A 21242-nucleotide genomic window follows, 5' to 3' on the forward strand; every position below is an offset into this window, starting at 1 on the left:
CCACTTTCCAGACATCGGTTCACTGGTCAAACACAAAGCACTACATAGAGGCTTCAAGGTATTTTCAAAAGATTATTTTAATTATATTTGAACCTTGCAGTTTTGGCTGAATGCCTTGTGCTTGACCAGTAAGGGAAGTTGAAGGGAAGGGAAAGGAAGTTGTATCAGTTCTAAATTGAAACAATAAAGCTATGAGTATTACCATTATTTGTTGAATCATGTTCAACAACACCAAAAAGTTATAGCAATAGCATCAATTTCTTAAGCTTGCAAATCACCATAACAACTGAGTTCAAGACTTTAAAATTAAGAGACTGTGGGACAAAAAAATAGAAAATCTAGAACATGTCAAAAAAAAGATTGATACATACTCACGTTTACAGAGAGTCTTCTTAATTAGTGGAGATAGATTGAAGCCCTCAGCTTTGACGTTATTAAACTTGAACAGTTTTGAGGTGCTCTCAGACTTCAAGGCACCACACATTAAGAAAAGTTTATGAAGAATGGACATGTTATTCAGAGCTAAAGATTAAGTTTGAAAGCTAGCTAATTGATACGGTTTACATTTGAATAATGGAAAAGAATACTGAAAAGTGCCCTGGGGATTCATGCAGAGAAAAGATGAAGCCATTAACGTAGTTAATTGACAGGTGTAAATAAAAGGAGGAATAAGTTCGTTAAGAAGCTAGTTTAGTCAGTACTTCTGTAAATTGATTTAGTTGAAAAAATAATCTGCAATCATGAAGTGGCTCTGATTAGTTCTGATTGATATGGTAGCGCTATTTTGTCATCAATACTTTTGTAATTTACTGATTTTGAATAGAACTCTAGAATAGCAATAAATTATTATTCAATTGCACCGCGTTATATCATCGCGGCCATGTATTGGTGCACTATTTAACTAAATATTGTAACTTCTCATTGGCATCCCAAGCTGATCTGACAAAATATGTTAGCCAAACAGAATCGAAAAAATTTGTAAGACTGAGGTGTCACTTTTCCTCTTAAAATCACGCTTTTTCAGGACAACGAATGAAAAAAATAATGTTGATAACAATGACACAATAATACACCCTCGGTTTCGGGCGCGTGAGGCGTATCTATCTATTTTGGATTAATTTACTCATAAAAAGACTACATGACTTCCGATTTCGATATGGCTTCCGATTTCAATATGGCTTCCGATTTCAATATGGCTTCCGATTTCAATATGGCTTCCGATTTCAATATGGCTTCCGATTTCAATATGGCTTCCGATTTCGAATCAATTTGATCATAAGACTACATCCGAACAATGCGTTTTCTAAGTATAGAAATCCGCTAGATCATTCCGACCTTTATATTGACAGCGCTTCTCCATCACACACGTGACATCGTACAATTTTCCATCGTGACGAAGTAGGTTTTGGTAGACGTCAATCAATGCGTTTCCATGATATTCCATAGGCTACGTGCCCTTAAAAAGCTTTGTGCTTTCCGACAATGCTGAGAAACACTTTGACTGGCTCAACTAAAACTGATTTAATAGGTCTGTGAGAGCAAGTGGATAATATCCTGCAGTGAATGATTTGATATTATATTAGTGAATGAGCAGAGCTTTGTTTCAATCAGCCGGGAGTAATTTCTAAGATAAAATAAGCAATGAATGAAGAAAAAAAATTATTGGGAAGAAGAGCGGAAAGGAGTATGAAAGGGAAAAAATAAATACAAATGAACTTGAAATTGAATCATATTTTTTTCAAAAATACGATTCCAAGCTTAAATCATTATCCTAAGAATATCTATATCCATATCCAAGAATATGCCGAATTATTTAATATATTTTTTGTCTTGATCAATATTTTAGTTTCGGTCAATTGACGTAATTCTTCCCAGCGACATGTTTTCCCATTTCAGCCCACATGTCCTTTCTCTTGTTGAGAATAAGATTCTTTGTTTGAGTTGTGTCCATATTCATGTACCTTCTCATGTGCAACCGTTAAACAAAGAAATGTTACTGAAGGGAATGTCAAGTGGTCTGAATGAGGAAAATAGAATCAACGCCACGAATATTCAAACAGCGCTTTAAAAACATACTTAGATTATGTACTCTTTATCGGCGAATAACTGTGACATCGATAATTAACAGAATGAGGATGAATCTCATTAAGCTTACCCAATAGTTTGGTTTAACGATAGTGTCTAGATAAGAAAAACGAAACGAAAGAAAAATCACAGAAGTATAACTAAAGATCGGTTCAAAACCGTCTGAAATTATATATCTAACTATTTGAAATTTCAAAAAATATAATATTCTTAAAATCTTTAACATCTATTCAACATCTCTTGCAATTCTTTCATTTAACTTACTTTAATATTTCAAAGAAAGAAAGGAAAAACAAAAAATTACAAACGACTAAATTAGAAATAGCAAGTTGAAATCTTATATATTATGAACTTGCCTTCTAAAAACGTTTTTTCTTTTTTTTATTTCAAAAATATATTCGACATTTTTTGCAATTCCTTAGGGTAAATATACGGCTAAATTAGAACAATAAGTTAAAATATTATGAACTTGCCTTCTAAAAACGTTCTTTTCTTTTCTTTTTTTTTTTTTTTTTTTTTTTTTTTTTTTTTTTTTTTTTTTTTTTTTTTTTTTTTTTTTTTTTTAATATTTTTAATTTTTTTTAATCTTAAAAATATATTCAACATGTTTTGCAATTCTTTAAAATACTATACGAATAAATTAGAATAATGAGTTGAAATCCCATGTATTATGAACTTGACTTCTTAAAAACCTTTTGTTTTTTTTCATATATATATATATTTCAAAAATATTTTCGACATTTTTTGCAATTCCTTAGGGTAACTTATTTTAATATTTCAAAACAAAGACAAAAAACTATACGGCTAAGTTAGAACAACAAGTTAAAATGATTTTGCGTTCTAAAAACGTTTTTTTAACAAATTATTTCTTAAAATCTTAAACATCTATTCGACATTTTTGCAATTCTTTAAAGTAACTTAATAATATTTTAAAAAACTATACGGCCAAATTAGAATAACACGTTGAAACCTATAGTATAATTAACTTGCCTTCTAAAAACATTTTTTTAAACATATTTAAGTCTGTAAAATATAATCAAATATTCTGGGGTTCCTTAAGGTATAACTTATTTAAAATAGGTTCAAATTAGAATAATGAATTGAAATTCCAAGTAATTTGAACTTGCCTTCTAAAGAACTTCGGCGCCGCTTCGTTTTTCATCCGCTGTTTTGGGCCTCGATGTAGAGCATTAACTTCTTGGAGCGGTTAAATTTATCAGACTTTGCTTCTATTCACATCGATGAGTGAATAGTTCAGACTTATGGTCTATATGCGTGCTGTGTATCCACTTTTATAAGCTCAGTGATTGTATCGGAAGCTTGTCCGGTAGATATATCAACATTTCGATGAGTATTTTAACAAGGTAGAAAAGGAAACAATAATAGTACTTGCGACTAGTATCATCCTCAACCGAAATAGCTGGGCCAGGAGAAAAAATGAATGAATTTGAAAAAATTAGGAAAACAATGGCACACCTACTCTAAGAGAAAAACTCTTCAAGAAATCATTCTATTTATTCCAAATTAAATGTAATGAGATTGAGATACACGAGCAGTGATAAGGAACGTTATATAATTGGACGAAGAATTTTGGAGCCAAAAAGGACACGCTCTATAGCTAGACGTAAACACTTGCTTATGCACTCTTCTTATCTTGAAAATGAAATATTAAAGACTTTGGATGTTCAATATTGCCCGTTTGAGAAAATAAAATAAATTAAAGTTAGAAAGGGAAAAAAAAAGTGTTTTTATTCATCGAAAAATTAGAGCTACAGAAAGAAAATATTTTTGTTGGTGTTTTTGTTTCGAAAGATAAGGAAATGTTGGCTGGTGTTATCTAACCGACAGATTGCTATTAGTGGACCTTGGATGTAAGGCTTTCCCATTTAAGACCCATAGTCACACTCCTTGAGCATAAGTTTTTTTGTATAAGCTGTATTCATATTTATGTCTCTTGTCATGCGCATCCGTTAAACAAAGAAATCATACTTAGGAAATGACATATGGCATGAAATCGGAAATGACGCCCGGCCAAGGTAAAGAGGTTCTTAAGAATAATTACAAAATTATGTTATCAAAATCTGAACCTGAAATAATATATATCAGCAGTTATAATTTCTTATCGTTAAACTTACGGGATTTTGACAAGCCGTAGAACTATTATTGTAAAGCTTTCATGCTAAAAGCAGAGAAGCGAAAGGAGTGGTCATGATCAGATATCAGAGCTGGCAAATCAGTAAAAATATACGCATTTCAAAAATGATATTTCACTTAGTCTTATTATCATGTTGTAACCAGCTTATCCCCATGCATTGAGCATGCTGTCAACCAGCTCTCAAAGGACCTATTGTTACCTATGGATAACTATTTGCTTTCAGCTTAAAATCATCGACAACCAAGATGTATCAATAATTTCAGTGTTTTCCCATCACAGGACAAATCGCCTCGTTTTTATTTTTATGCATACTTGATGAAATTTAAACTAGAAATCTTTATCTCATGGTATTTGAAATGGGAGAACATTATTTCCTCGCAAAAAGAGATAATTTTGAGGAGTGTTTTTCTGCCAAATGGGTAAAGAGAGATCTCAAGACATCAGCACGATGTTGAGCTGGAGCCAAAGTGTCATTGATCATTGGAAGTTGTATTCCAATCCAAATGTTTTGTCTATTGATATGGGTGTATTTTAAAAGAGAAGAATAATTGCTTTTACTGATACCTTCAATGAAAGGTCTGTAACGATGTTTGCAAAACCTTAGTTATTATTATTGTTGTATGTCTTTGCTGATTTCCTCGAACGAACGAACAAGCCTTGAGTCAATTTGTCTTCTTTTAAAAGATGTCAATTCCTTTTCATTGACCGCTTTGTATCATTTTTTAAAAATCCGTTTTGTTTTGGACTTTTTTTGATAGTCGCCGGGGGATAACTAAATTTCGTGCTAAGACCAATGACAGAAGTAACTGCAATGTAGTAATAAGAGTTAGACATGAACTGGAATACGTGCGATGTTGCGCATGATTTCAGTTCCTCATGATTAGCTCTATAAAAAAAAGCCCATGGTCATTTCCTGCCTTGGTTTGCTGTAGGCCTAAAAGCTTCCCACAACTGATCTAAACGAAGTCAGCACTAATTGATGTTTCTATTTATGTCGACAAGAGTGTCTTTTAACTCCTACATTGAAATTGGATTCGTTAAAAAGTGATTGAAAATCTCAAAAAGGCGATGTGATTATGAACTACATTCCGAACTATTTCTTGATTTTTTAACTGGTTGAACTATAAGAAAACGTCTAAACAATCTACACCCGATTTGCCTTTAAAGTAGAACCGCCGACTCCAAATGATATTATGGTCTGTGTTTTCTTCATAGAAATAGCCAAAGTCAAGTTATAATCAATGAACAGCTGTGAAGTTTTCCAACTGTTTTGCACGAGTTTGCGTATTTTTTTGAATATCAAGACGGCTTTGCTTTTAATTTCTTTTTGGTTTATTTCAGAAAATCTTTACTTTTCAAAATATCATCAGAAATACTGTAAATGTTCTTAAACTTGAAAGAATTCTTGAAGTTCTGTAGAGCCCTGGAGCTCTGGAGCTCTGTAAATTTACGACAGTCAGGAGAAAAATATCGTAGTTTGCGAACCCGTGTCGCACACCACCTGATTAATAGGGGGTATTCGCGTGAAATGTCATCACGATTTTTTTAAATTTTCGTGACCTGTGATGAGGAAAAGTTATTTCCCGGGATTCGTGATTCTATCCTGCAATAACTAATTGCGATTTTGAGACGGCAATAGCACAGAATATTGACGGCTAGTCAGTGGACGGAGCCCAATAAATAGGGAAAATATTTTCTTCCAACGCCGTCAATCATTTTGTGGTACTGCTGTCTCAAAATCGCAATTAGTTTTGTACCGCGATTCTACTATTTTTTAATTCAAAAAATAAAGGAAAAAGCAAGGAAGTTATCCTAATTTGCTTCAGATTCTCACTACCTAACAGTCGTCTCCCTAGCAACAGTTTCTGAAAATGTTCGGCGTTTTTGAAAACTTTGTTTTCATCAAAATTCCACTTTCATTACGGGGATACCTGTGATAAGATTTTCCCCTGTCTTCTCCACGACGAAATGGCAAAGTTGCGCAATAGTACCCAGGGGTTTTCAGAAACTTACCCAAGAGACCTTTGCGGGCATCTGCTGTGGGGTTCACATACATAGTCCAATCAATTGTCATGTACCAGATGTCAATCAATGTCACTATGTTGTCAAGTGATAATGAGAGAGCGGAGCTAGCAGATCACGTGGCAGAGGTTTATGTCTACACATGCTCTATAGGCCTATTCCGTTGACTGCTGTAATTCAAGGCAACCGAACTAGAACTACATATTAATTTATCAATTTCGTAAACAAGGATTTCAAGCCGAGAAGATAGCGATGATTCCGAAGCGATTATTTCTAAGAATTTTCAATGAACTTCATGAGCAATAGCTTGTCTTGGTTAACTCTTCATGACTCATCTGCTCGAGCAGTGATTTTCTGCACGAACGAACGAAGATCGATAAGGAGAACAGGGTTTCAAAAGTCACTCGTTATTCTCTTGAACTTGACAATATAGATGTTCTTATAGCCTACATTTATGTATTTATATTAACTGTTTTGGCTTCAAAGTCTACTCCCAAAGGAAGTTTACTTAGTAAGTTTTTTCATCTTTTCACGGTGTATAATTTACCTTTTCATCATTACTGTCCCAAAGGAACATGAGGTACATAGCAATATTCATTTTAAGATTCTATTTGATTTAAAAGAAAAATAAATAATTTGCTACGCACATTCCAGGGTTTGATCTTTGCCGTTCGTTTAATTAAGTTGGGTAAGTGACCGCGGTATATCAAAGATAATCGAGTTACCTATGAACTAATCTCCTTTAATTTTTCTTCAAAAAAATGGCGATTCATTGAAAAATATCGATAAATCATAAAATTATAAAATGTAAAGCAATTACGAAAGAGGTCTTGAGCAAATATTAGCCTGTATTAACGTTTTAAATGAAGTATTTTGATTTTAAATCGAGCTAAACAATGCCCGTGCAAATGTGCACGTTTATGAAACATGCTCGAACAAGAACCTAATTACGTATGCCAAAATCAGGATCGGAACTGGAATTGGAGTTCCAGATTAAGTTATTTATCAGTACTACTTTATCAGTATTTTTGGAAGCTCAACACCAACTAAATACTCCATGTATGTTGAAACCAGGTCCTCCACTCCCCTCTTCCAGTTATCACAGTCAACGCTGCCTACAGCGTCTAGTTATAATAAATTCAGATGAAGTTTAAGATAATTTTATTGCTTGGACTGTTTACAGATATGTTTTTCTTTTTATACTTCAATCTTTCCATCCTATTGCTTTGGAAATTTGCTCGTCAAGTGTTTGCTCAAGCAAAACCGAAGTAAACTTATTTGAAAAAAGACTGAGGTTATTATGATTGTTTTGGAACGGTTCTGCGCTAAGAGTTATCATGTTAATTTGAAACACAAATCGTCAATAGAAGAATAACTGATTCTACGATTTCGTTTTCAGTCAAACGACTTGTAAGTTCTAACGAATCCAATTTTCTTCGAAGCGTAATTTTGAAAGAAAACGTACTAATTTCGTACGATATTTTTCACTCACCTGTAGCGAAGTGCCAGATATATAGCTTGTAATTTCCCTTATCCTTGTACCACATTTTCTTTCAGAGAACCATTGCATCCAAAAAACAGAAGTCGATACCTAAAAAGTGCTATTTTGGCCTTCAATCGAACGCTATGAGCCAATCGCGCGCGACAATTCTGAGACGAAGATAACCGATAGTAGAATCGCGATACCACCCAAGGTAAAGAGGTCTATTCAATATTTATTCTGTTTTGACTGAGGTCAGTCTGATCATGACAGTTACCACTGACACTATCTTACTGGCTACCGAACGGAATAGATATCACTGCTGGGGTAGCGAATGATTTTGAAATCATTAAACCTTGAAAAAAAAATTGTCAAATCACTAGTTAAAAGCAATAGAACATGTACAGATCTCGCCCCCATGGTCTACGTTACAGATAATATCCTGGGGGTTTGAATTACTCTATTATTTTACGAGTTTAAATAAAAAATAAAGACCCAAAATAACAAGGTGGTTTTCACACAATTTATGGCAATTAAAAAAAGACAGTTCACCAAAATTAATACTTAAGCGTTCACAATTCATCAGATATATTTTTTACTATTTTGTAACTTACTCATGCTATAAATAAATCCTGTAATTGTACCATCACTCTATAATCCCATATAAGCAACTATTGCATTATTTTCAAATTCTCTTTCCTGTCCAAATTAAAGATTAATCTGGATCGTTTCCATTTGCATTCTTTAGAGGGAGAACTATGACTTATGGAATCAGTCTAGCATACTTTGGGATAATATAATTAATCTGCAATAGGACTACAGGTCTGCCTATCGGCCTCTGCCAATTTTGTCAGTCCTCGGAATTTTTTTCATCCAATTACATTTCCAAATTGGACAGCATGTAGTCCTATTATCTATTCTAGTCTATGCACCGAATCGAAATATGGGTACCGATTTGAATAGCCATTGTTCTGGACTGACTGTAGCGACTAACTAGACTCTCATTCATTTGAAAACGCCTTTAAATTTCCACGTGAACACGAGGCTAGTTATCAGTCGCTAATCAGTGCAGAACAATTGTTATTCATATTGGTCGCCATATTTCGATTCGGTGTATATCGTAGTAAAAATTATTTGACACTGTGAGACATCAAATGCATAGAATACGTTTTTCCTACCAAATGGCTGCAATATATTACCACCCAAATTGAACTTTAATACAAAAACTATAACTTAGAATGTATGATATATAATGTACTGGAAATTACATTTCAGCTTATCCAATTTATCCACCCCCTCCGGGTACGGGGCCTGATGGGAGGTCTTGCCAGGGTCGCCATGACATTTCAGACATGCACATGAGAAGGAACGGAAAACTACTGGATGGAATCATCAAGGAATAAGGATTTTAACGTATATTTACTTGTCGAATCTTACAGGTCGGAGGGCCACTTCCATTTAGACATTTATCTGAAGTGAGCTTCTTGCTTCTTATGCTTTATTTCCTAAAGAAATAATCCCTTACCACTTTATTATCTGTCATCACTTTGTTCCTTTTTGTTTCTTTAAGCAACGGTCTGCGTATTTCAGTAAAACAATATGGGCGTCACATCAGGTACATTTCTCAATGCTCAAGCAACGGTATGCGTATTTTAAAACATTATGGGCGTCACATCGTGTACAGTTCTAATTCTCAAACAATAGACCTTATTCGTGGTGTGACAATGTTTTCCCAATTCAGCGTGACAAACCTCTGGGGGAATAAAGAGCTATTGCTTTGAAACTCGTCGGGATATCATCGTTATTCCTTTCGTATCCTTTGGGATACTCATGAATTTTTCGAAGAGTAAAAACAAAAGAAAATGAATCCCCTGGAGGTTCGTCACGCTGAATTGGGAAAACATTGTCACACCACGAATAAGGTCTATTGTCTGCGCATTATAAAACATTATGGGTATCACATCACGGGTACAGTTCTCAATGCTCAAGCAATGGTCTGTGTATTTTAAAACATGGACGTCACATCAGGTACAGTTCTCAATGCTCAAGCAATGGTCTGTGTATTTTAAAACATTATTGGCGTCACATCAGGTACAGTTCTCATTCTCAAGCAATGGTCTGCGTATTTTTAAAACATTATGGGCGTCACATCAGGTACAGTTCTAATTCTCAAGCAATGGTCTGTGTATTTTAAAACATTATGGGGCTTCACATCGTGTACAGTTTCTAATTCTCAAGACAATGGTGTGTTGTATTTTAAAACCTTATTGGCGTCACATCAGTACAGTTCTAATGCTCAAGCAATGGTCTGTGTATTTTAAAACATTATGGCCCGTCACATCGGTACAGTTTCTCAATGCTCAAGCAATGGTCTGTGTATTTTTAAAACATTATGTGCGTCACATAGTGTACAGTTCTTTTTAATTCTCAAGCAGCATGTTCGTTTTATTTTAAAACATTATTGGCGTCACATCAGGTTACAGTTCTAATGCTCAAGCAATGGTGGTGGTGTATTTTTAACAACCATTATGGGCGTCCAATTCAGGTCACAGTTTCTCAATTGCTCAAGCAATGGTTTCTGTGTATTTAAAACCATTATGGGCGTCACATCGTAGTTACAGTTCTAATTCTCAAGCAATGGTCTGTGTATTTTAAAACATTATGGGCGTCACATCAGGTACAGTTCTAATGCTCAAGCCATGGTCTGTGTATTTTAAAACATTATTGGCGTCACATCAGGTACAGTTCTAATGCTCAAGCAATGGTCTGTGTATTTTAAAACATTATGGGCGTCACATCAGGTACAGTTCTACTGCTAACTGAAGCAATGGTCTGTGTATTTTAAAACATTATGGGCGTCACATCGTGTACAGTTCTAATTCTCAAGCAATGGTGTGTGTATTTTAAAACATTATTGGCGTCACATCAGGTACAGTTCTAATGCTCAAGCAATGGTCTGTGTATTTTAAAACATTATGGGCGTCACATCAGGTACAGTTCTCAATGCTCAAGCAATGGTCTGTGTATTTTAAAACATTATGGGCGTCACATCGTGTACAGTTCTAATTCTCAAGCAATGGTCTGTGTATTTTAAAACATTATTGGCGTCACATCAGGTACAGTTCTAATGCTCAAGCAATGGTCTGTGTATTTTAAAACATTATGGGCGTCACATCAGGTACAGTTCTCAATGCTCAAGCAATGGTCTGTGTATTTTAAAACATTATGGGCGTCACATCGTGTACAGTTCTAATTCTCAAGCAATGGTCTGTGTATTTTAAAACATTATGGGCGTCACATCAGGTACAGTTCTAATGCTCAAGCAATGGTCTGTGTATTTTAAAACATTATTGGCGTCACATCAGGTACAGTTCTAATGCTCAAGCAATGGTCTGTGTATTTTAAAACATTATGGGCGTCACATCAGGTACAGTTCTCAATGCTCAAGCAATGGTCTGTGTATTTTAAAACATTATGGGCGTCACATCGTGTACAGTTCTAATTCTCAAGCAATGGTCTGTGTATTTTAAAACATTATGGGCGTCACATCAGGTACAGTTCTAATGCTCAAGCAATGGTCTGTGTATTTTAAAACATTATGGGCGTCACATCGTGTACAGTTCTAATTCTCAAGCAATGGTCTGTGTATTTTAAAACATGGACGTCACATCAGGTACAATTCTACTGTTTATTATTGCTTGCATTCTGGTTTTTTTTTATGATATCGTAAATTTTCAATACCGATTTAAGTCGCCTCAACCAACCTACAACTACAGCAGATAACACTACAGCATATAACACTGTCTTGGTCTTGATAATTCTCGATTAGTCTTCATGTTCCACCTCATCCAATATAATAATTGTTTATTAAAACGCTGACGTCATAGATTCGATTGCCTAGTCACATTGATAGCTATAGATTTGTCACGCGCGACATCTGACTATTGAAATGCGTTAAGATCACCACGTAAGAGCAAGTTTAAACCTAGTATGCCCCATTTTTTGTAATTTTATATATTTGACTTCACGCGTAATTTTACCTCACCCTGTGTTGATAAAGTTCAGTTCGATAAACGTTTTAATTTTTAGAGGAGAGGGGTATCAAGTGTAGTAGGATATTGGTTTGTTTGTTTGTTTGTTTGTTTTGCCTGTTTGTTTGTTATTGTTTTGTTTTGTTTTGTTTTGCATTTTTTAAGGGGGACGTGCGTCAACTTTGAGACTGATTAGTAAAACATTTTCCCGTTTAATCTTTACCATGCAGAGGGGTGTTAAAACTTTTTATGTCGCGTGGCACGCATGCATAATGAGGGGGACTAGGGTGATAAGAACTTTGGTCAACACAAAACATATCACAAAACAGTGAAGATAAGAACAAGTCGAAAACATTGAGCAAAAATCCGCCAGTTTTGACAACATTTCCAGCTTTAACAGACCATTTCACAGATCCCGTTACTCAACCTCAGCCTCGTCAGCGTGTAACATATTCTTTAGAAATTGCCTACAACCTGTGAAATTTTTAAGTGTTTCAATTGTTCGTTGATGTGTAAATTCCTTTCATTACTGCGGACTGTAGTCAAATTCTAAAGAATAAGTACACGCTGACGAGGCTGAGGTTGAGTAACGGGATCCGTTGAAATGCCCTAAAGTGAAATCTTTCGTTAAGCAATTACCCAAACCATGGAGACAAACAAGCAGAATTCTATTGAACTTATAACTACAGCGCGTTGCTAAGCTAAGAAGAAAATGATTTGCATTCATGTTCCTAGCCCAATAACACTGCCTTTTATAGACCTCTTCGGCTTGGGGTAATGTTTTCCCATTTCAGACCACGTGTCATTCCCTTGAGAATAAGATTCTTTGTTTTAGCCGTATCCATATTCATGTATCTTCTCATGTTCAACCGAGCGCAAACCTTAAACATAGAAATAATACTCTAGGGAATGACATGTGGTCTGAAATGGGAAAACATTACGTCAGAGCCGAGGAGGACTATTTTGATGTAACTTTGACACAGCCAAGGTCATTAAGTTCAATTGATTCAACTTGAGTTTTTTCAAAACTAACCTCATTTTATGAAATTTACATTTTTTTGTTTTTTGTTTTTGTTTTTGGGTTTTGTTTTTTGTCTTTTTTACATCAATAGTTTAGAAATATTTGTGGTTCGGTATCAAAATTGTCTCATCATTACCAAGTCATTAATAGATAATTTATTGGTAGCCATTGGTCCACTTTGGGTTCCCAAAGTCACGGCCGGTTTTGTATCCTAGTTTCACTAATAGTAGCTGTGTAGGCAACTGTAAGGAAGGATCTTTGAAGATCTGCTGCTGAAAAGGCAGTGAACTTAAACTGATGATAAGGTGAGTGTTGTATTATAATCATTTATATTCAGTTTTCTGATCGACAACAAAAAGTTTAAGAAAAAGTTTAAAAAGAAAAAATCCTTATTAAGTTGACCAGGTAGAATGAGCTGGCCATGGTGAAAATATTAATCCATTACTTCTGGGGGAGTAAAAGAAAAGAACATTTATAATCCCGCACAATTAGAAAAATTCCTTTTTCATCTTACCGTTCTTACTAATTTTTAAGTTAACCAGGTGAGATAGAATAAGTGAAAATATTAATTCAATTTACCTTTTGGATACTAGCAACAAAAAAATATAAACAGACAAAATTTACGCAAAATTATTTTTGCCTTTCATCCTTGCACAGATTTCGTTGAAAGATTTCAGTATTCAATTTTTTGTATTCAAAGTAAGTCACTTATTCAATCTCTGAGATATATTATTGATGAAAAAAAAAAATCCATGGTCAAATCATGGACTGCTTAATAACTTTTACTAGTCAGCACCCTCATTCTATCATTCTCAAATTCACGTTAGGGAAATATTTTCCGAACACTCTAAACTTAACACACAACAAAGACGTACGTCTCAGTAGGATAAAAACTACTTTTTTGACTTAATCTTTTTTAAGACGCTAAGACCACAGCGATAAAGACAAAAAATATCAATATTTCGGTCAAGAGTTTCTCTTTTACATGTTATCATTTCTTTTATATTTGTTTACTAAAAACATTCTTAACTTCAAAATAGCTATCGGAAAAAAATTTCTTTCTAGTGTTTTCCATTCTTTTCTTTTCTCTTTCTTTTCCTTTACTTTTTTTGACTTAGCGACACTAACCGTATAAATAACCATGGCAACTACTTTAAATTGTTCAATTCACATTTCCTAACTCCCCCCGTGTAAGTTTTTATATATTCAACATTATTTTCTTCATTAAAATAAGAAAAAGAAAAGGTAAAGAAAAAAAGAAAAAAAAGAAAAAAGAAAAGAAAAAAAGAAAAAATTGAAACTCACTCGAATCAAGAAAAAAAATTAAAAACTTGCTCCTTGAAATTAAATCCATGATTAATGATGCAATTATATTGAAGTTTACTCGTGTTTATTACGACAACCAAACATTAAACTTTGAACCTGATTGGATAAAAACAAGGTCTAATATTCAATTTATTGTAATCCTTCACAGTGTTGTCTAATGTAATAATCATCATGAGAGAATGCTCCTTGGTATTGTTATTGATCGTGACTTTGTTCACGACTGCGGATTCAGTTGCTGCTCAGTCGAAAAGTAAGAACTACAGTAAATGGATATAATTTTTTCTCGTATTTTTTGCTGGGGAAGGGAGGGGAAGTTGGGGTTAAGGGGGAAGGCTAAGGATGTCTGTCTGTCGTTGGTTTTCCTCAATTCAAGTGGAATGTTTTTTACTACCTTAACCATCGCCTTCGATATTTATCGTAATGGTCTTTATTCTACAGGGCACATGAAAGTTTTTTTTAATATTTTCTTTTTTAAAAACGACAAAAAATAGTCATTGCTTCCTTTTTCATATATCTATATACGACTTCCTCCCCTTGATTCCCTCCCCTTTGAATCCTCAGTCTTCCTAAATAGCTTTTGAGGTAAAAAAACAAAACAAAACAAAACAAAACAAAACAAAACAAAGCAAAACAAAACAAAACAAAACAAAACAAAACAAAACAAAGCAAAGCAAAACGAAACAAAACAAAGCAAAACAAAACAAAATAAAATAAAACAAAACAAAACAAAACAAAACAAAACAAAACAAAACAAAACAAAAAAAGGAAATTGAAGGTAATCCGTGGGAGCAAGCATTTACAAGCTACTAGCTGATCGTTAGCTTTTCCTATGTCAGTCCAAGACGTTACTTTAATCCCTCTGGATCTCAGGAAAAAACGCTTGTGGATAAACAAAAATAATATTATATTTTCATTAATAAAGGTCACTGGTGACTCAAACAAATAGAACTGTTTTAATAATTCCGCCCTGTACCATTCTCAAAATTGTCTTGAAATTCGAGGCTAACAATGAAAATACTAAAGAAGTCACACTTTTTCTCGATTAAATCTGTGGCATTTCATTTGGTTTCTTTCCATGTTAGCCTCGCATCATTTTTGACAATTTTAAGAAGTGTAAATATCGGAGGCTTGTTGTCCAGAAGTATTGACTGCTGTTTTTTTTTTTTTTTTAATCTTATTAACGAAGCGACAGACAACTATGACGTTTCATCTGCGAAGGTTGTTGCTAACTCCCTCATTGAAGGGCTGCTTTCTTATTCTAAAAGGAAAAATGGTAAGTATAATTGAGATATTTTCTGACTTGTTTTCTATGCAAAACCCCATGCTATTTGTTAAATATCATGGGGAAACATAAATATTAATGTTTTTTTTACAAGAGGAATCACAAAAAATTACATGTAAAGACTTTACATTCCTATACATAGCTTTATCTTTTTTGTTGAGTCCAGGAATTGAACCAGGTTTATTCGCATTGGTGAGAGAATGCGCTATAGCAACGCACACCGCCATTTTGATTACCGCGAGATATTATAAAATAGGAGACTTGGTATAAGGAAGTATTGGATTAGACAAAAAATCTTTTGCGCTCTTCGAGGCGAGATCACCTGGAAACGCACAAGTGCCAAGAGTACAAAAGGGATCTTACTTTAGTTATGTACACATTAATTAATCGTTCATTTTGGTTGTTTCCAGGCTCCCCTCTGCCACCTCGTTTAGACCTTGTATTCATCTTGGACACCCCATCTTCAGAATGCAGTTCTAAACAGTTCGGGATTTTGAAAGTATTTCTTCAAAATCTCGTGAAGGAGTTTAGTATATCTCCGTCCACAACAAGGATTGGTCTTATTCGATGTTCTGCCAACGCAAGCCTACAGTTTGGACTGGACCATTTTATGAACCGAGAGTGCGCACTGAAAGCACTCAAGAATTTAAGGTATTTCTTTTTTTTTTATGGAATACGGGGAGGGAGAAAAGCAGGAGTTGAGCCTTTATTTTTGAATTCCAGGTACCATCCAAGTTCGCGCTGTTCGTTGAACAGTGCATTTGACTTGGCAAGACGTATTGTATTCAAGAAAAACGATCTTCACGCTAAGAAGCTGGTCTTCCTTTTATCAGCTGAAAAACAGCGCCATGACAAAAAAACCGTCGTATCTGCAGCCAATCTACGAAGGAACGGTGTTGAATTGTTTGAATTATGTGTACGCAGTCATCATAGGGCACGTGAAGATAAGAGAATAGCAAGCAAACCAATGAGAACACATAGACTTCATGTTGATGATTATGATGCTCTAGTAGAAGTTGCCGATCAAATCAAAGGCGAAGGTAAAAAGTACTCCTTTTGATTCTAAATGATGCAATAAGAAATGGCTATGGAAATATCATAATCATCTCATTCTGTATTATTTGTGCAAGTTAGCCGCTCCCTCCTTAGCAGAGAGGTTGTTTGAGGGTTCGATAAAAAGTACAGGATGATCCCTTAGTATCCCAAGTGCCCTTTCACGCATGTTATTGCTTTATTTGGCCTTAACCGTTTTATGTGAATATTTTGTAATGATACTTCTACCACTAATATTATTACTAATACTAAGGTCTTGCTTCAGCATCTGATGAAGACATGTTCGACTAATTTGTCTGTTTATGTGAATATTTTTGTAATGTAACTTCTAACAACAATATTATTACTAATACTAAGGTCTTGCTTTAGCATCTGATGAAGACATGTTCGACTAATTTGTCTGTCTATTAATCTTTAGCTGTTGGATCACAGCATGGGACAATCACAACAGAACTAGGCTCCAACTATGTGAAAGTCCAAAGATCGAATTAGAATTTAGTAGTTGATTGCTGTAGCGGATCCTGCCACTTAACAACTTGTCAAATAAAAGTAGGCAGTCCTTAGGATCTGTACTAATACTGAAACCTGATTAGGATTTCAAATTACTGCATGATACTCGTGCAAATAACCCCCGTGCGGATCCTAACACTTACAGTGCGGACACTAACCATGAACACTTCGAGGTTTTTTTGACATTTTTTCAACATTTTTAAAACTATCCAATCAGCGATCTCCTTCTTCAAAGGAATGAAACAACTCTTAGGCATCATCCAATCAGAACACACGATATAATTGATGTGATTTAGTTTTTCAGTAGTTCCCATGAGAAAGCTAAAAATAGAACTCCTAACGATTGTCGTGATTGGATAACGCATTAAGTAAAGTTTGAAAAATGTTGAAAAAATGTCAAAAAAACCTCGAAGTGTTCATGGTTAGAGTATCCGCACAGTAACAGCTTCATTTACTTATATTTAAAATCATGTACTTTACCTTGGTCGATTTATGATCGTCGAGCTTGAGGAGCTCCATTAAAAGACACGAAAATATTCATTATTTGCCAGTAGGGTGTATACCAAGATTTAAACTTATCACTTGCTAAATATTGATCTGTTGTCCATAGGTCTCGGCCAATCCTGTTCTACCACAGGTACAGTATATGACGAGTGCAGACGTCGATGCCGTTGTTCTAACGGCCAAATGATCGACTGTTATCGTGTACGAAAAGAGTTCACTTCCATGACATTAGAAGAACGTCGTTTGTACATCCACGCCCTCAAGACCGTCTCTTCATTGCAGCCTTACAAACGGATGTACGATACATTGACAACCTACCATCCTTTATGGTTCAAAGGAGTTCACCGTCTCAAGTATTTCTTTCCATGGCATCGATGGTATATCTTGATTTTTGAGAACTTTTTACGTCAAGTAGATTGTCGTGTTACGGTACCGTACTGGGACTGGAGCCGAGCTGTGAGCAAAGGCGCCTTATTTCGAGCTTCTTACATCCGGGATGTTTGGCATCCGGGACCTCATGCACTTGGTGGTGATGGCACGAAGTATGACCTTTGTGTTCAAAATGGGCCATTCCGTAAGGATTCGTGGTTTGTCTATCTTATACTAAAGAATAAAAGCAAGCCTACCTGCTTGACTAGGGAGTTTAACACCTGCTACTCTCAATATTTGTTTAATGCCCAAAACGTTAGCAAACTCTTCCAGCTACCGTTACATAAATTCCGAGTCTTCGAAAAAAAAGTGAGACGAGCGATGCATGATCAGTTTCATAATGCTATCGGTGGGGTCATGTCACTAGAGGAGTCTGCAAATGCCCCGGAGTTTTGGTTTCATCACGGATACCTCGACAAACTGTGGGCTGACTGGCAGAAGCGGGGGCCAAAGTTCAAGCACCAGTACTATCACGGAGTCACGACGAATTTCCCTGGAACGAAAATCCGTGGATCATGGTTCATTGACTTATCGAGGCAACCTTTCTGTGTTAAAGTAGTTCACGATCAACCAATCGACATGGAAGAGAGAGAAGAAGACTTTGATTCAAGTATAAATGAACCAGTGCCTATATATTGGTGTCGTTAGGGAGGCGAGGACTAGTTCTATAGAATATAATGGTTATCTTTTTATTTTGAATCTCCTTAAAGTTGTTTTCAGTCGTCGTAAAACCAAATCGTAGGCAACTGATGTCCACTTATATTGACCAAGAGAAGCTACCAAATAAATTTACGCTGGAGGCATTTTTAAGCTCGTTTTCCATGAATTTGAATCCCCTTCTGGTATTGCTGATTTTCAAATATATAGCCTACATAGTTGTTAATTGCAAACCAACTATTGTTTAAAGTGAATTCTTCTTTTGTGGCCGGCCGCCATGTTAATTGACAAGAACAAAACATCTTTAGTCAAAGTGAACCAAAATGGATGCTTAATTTAATATATCACACGAAGTATCAGATGCATTAGTTGTGTGAAGATGGTGCAAATGTGGTGCAAATGTGGTGAATACCACATTTGCACCACATAGGGTGCGCCTAGTGTGGTATTCACCACATTTGCACCATATTCACATTCGCACCATATTCACCTAGTGATTCAAGAATTCACTTTCATCAGTTGCCTACTGGCGGTTTCTCATGGGTTCGTCGGTACATAAGGCTCAGATAATGAAAATACAACTGCATGTCTCGTGCTGATATGCTTGCCACTCGAAACAATATGCATTGTATAACAAGTATGAATCAAAAAAAAAAAAAAAAACACGAAAGAATATAGTTTGTTGGTGCCGTATATATAGCTCACAGTCTTCACAGTGGAATGAGAGGCTTCGAACGTGCTTACACTTTGTTGCCTAAGCACTTTGCTCTATCCATCATTTTCCATACATCGGTTCACTGGTGAAACACAAAGCATTTAGTCGAGGTTGCAAAGTTCAAATTTGAATCATCCTTTGCAAGTACCTTGGCGCCTCGCTTGAGCGCTTTGTGTTTGACCATTGAACCGAAGTATGGAAAACGGTGAATAGTATACTGATTTTTGCTGATTCTTAACTACCCATGCAAAAATCCAGGCACGTCCCCGGCACCAAGTGCAAACACGCTCTTTAGCTGCGGTGCCACGACGACTTGAAAATAAAAATGACTTTCTGGGAAGCTAGGATCTTAATGATATAGTAACGCTGGACGTAGTTTAAGACAAGGTGATGTAAGGGGACAGCATTATATGAAGAAAGAAATTTTAAATCAGTTAATGGAGTATTTTTAAAAGAGGTCATAATTATTTTTAAATTGAAAGTCAGATGAGAAATAAAGCTAAAGGTGTTGTTGGGTGCGAAAACTGTTCTCCTTCGTAAAATTCCTTGCTCTTGTTAGCAATAGCAAAGAATTACAACAGCAAAACGCTATAGGTTTTGCGCCATCACGTGACGTCAGCCATGTTGGATGGCAGATTTGGAACAGTACACATGAGAAAGAATTCAGTTTCCAAGAGTAAAGGGATTTTATTATTTCATTATCAAGCATGGCTGCCGGCATATAATGGAGAATAAACCTATATTAATAATTTCAACTGAGACAACTGAAAGACTTAAAACCCATTGTCTGCATTACATTATTTAATGTTATGTCGGGTTCGGATATATAGCTGAATTTTTAAAAATCAGGTAGCAAAGTCCTTGAATCTCATTATCTGCTCCAAATGTCATGGTGGTCAAACACTGACCGCTATATATACACCGTCCTCATAATGGCTGACAAGTCCACAAAAACAAGGTCACCCAGTCATCAGTTCACAATAAAAGTTGTAAAAGCACATGAAATGCGTTTATAGAAAAAAAGTATAGAAATGTGAACTTTTGTTTTGACCGGAATTCGCTCTATCCACCTTTATTTTGAATGAGCAGCCTTGCTCAGCCTTGCAAGATGAATGGGTGGGATCATTTTCGTGCGCTCGGCAGCCATTATGAGAACGGTGTACACTGTCAGACAGAAAGAATTCTATCAAAAAATTGAATCCTTGCGACTTTCTGGTTTATAAACTGACGGTTGATAAGGGGTACGGTCCACTGAATATAAGAGGTTCGTGTTATTGCAACTATATAAAAAGAAAATTTATTGTTTTTGATATTTCAGGCATAAGGTGGAATCTGAAGCTTGCTCCAAAATAACCTATGAAAGCCTGTTGACACGGTCTTTTGCGTTTCGGCTTCATCTTTATTGAATTTTAGGCTTATTTTTATCTATTTATTTAACTTGATTTAACTAGGACCATACTTCCAGACATCAAATGCTGAACCGTCGTATGGCAGCGCGAAGCATTTACGGCTATGCTGGAGATTTCGGCTCCAACACCGCTATCCGGGAATTACAGACTGATCAGGAAGCTCGGCCGAAGCCTAAGGGAAAGGTTAGTCGGCCCCTAGACCGTAGATGATTAACCCCTTGCTATGACCAGCAGACCAACTTATCTCTTCTGTGGATAATGACTAGGAGTCCAACAGCAGTATTTTACATGTGGGATTCATCTGCATGATAAACTAGCTGCAAAGTATATAAGACGCGACGACACGAGTGAAAAACGTCTGCGCATGCTCCGAATTCGTATGAAAATTAGTCAAAACATAAGTAGGATCTTAGAAAACGTGCTGAAATGCACGCATGCGCAAACGTTTTTCTCTAGTGTCAGGCACGACATCATATCAGCAAAAAAAGTATAATCGTTTGGTTAGATTCGTTTCATCAACCCTTAAATAATTACTTATTCTTACGAGCTTTCGACCTATGCGG

At 35.6% G+C, this 21242-nt stretch overlaps 2 protein-coding genes across 2 annotated transcripts in view; one reads left to right on the forward strand and one right to left on the reverse strand.

Annotated features, from left to right (window-relative positions):
* Positions 1-7851, reverse strand: part of LOC116300690 (neuromedin-K receptor) — a 52050-nt gene extending 44199 nt beyond the window's left edge. The window contains exon 1 of the mRNA XM_031709602.2: positions 7755-7851. The gene's annotated coding sequence lies outside the window, so the exon portion shown is untranslated. The remainder of the gene's footprint in view (positions 1-7754) is intronic.
* A 5105-nt stretch (positions 7852-12956) lies between these two features.
* Positions 12957-19782, forward strand: LOC116300685 (uncharacterized). The gene is made up of 6 exons (XM_031709596.1): positions 12957-13099; positions 14269-14370; positions 15307-15393; positions 15813-16053; positions 16126-16442; positions 17576-19782. Exons 2-6 carry the CDS (start codon positions 14292-14294, stop codon positions 18544-18546), a joined length of 1695 nt encoding a protein of 564 aa, XP_031565456.1. The 5' UTR covers positions 12957-13099; positions 14269-14291; the 3' UTR covers positions 18547-19782.
* The last annotated feature ends 1460 nt before the right edge of the window (positions 19783-21242 follow it).

This window comes from Actinia tenebrosa, unplaced genomic scaffold, assembly GCF_029948245.1.
Source record: "Actinia tenebrosa isolate PJP-AT-01 unplaced genomic scaffold, QUT_ActTen_1.0 PGA_scaffold3__52_contigs__length_22856419, whole genome shotgun sequence".
Taxonomy (NCBI): Eukaryota; Metazoa; Cnidaria; class Anthozoa; order Actiniaria; family Actiniidae; genus Actinia; species Actinia tenebrosa.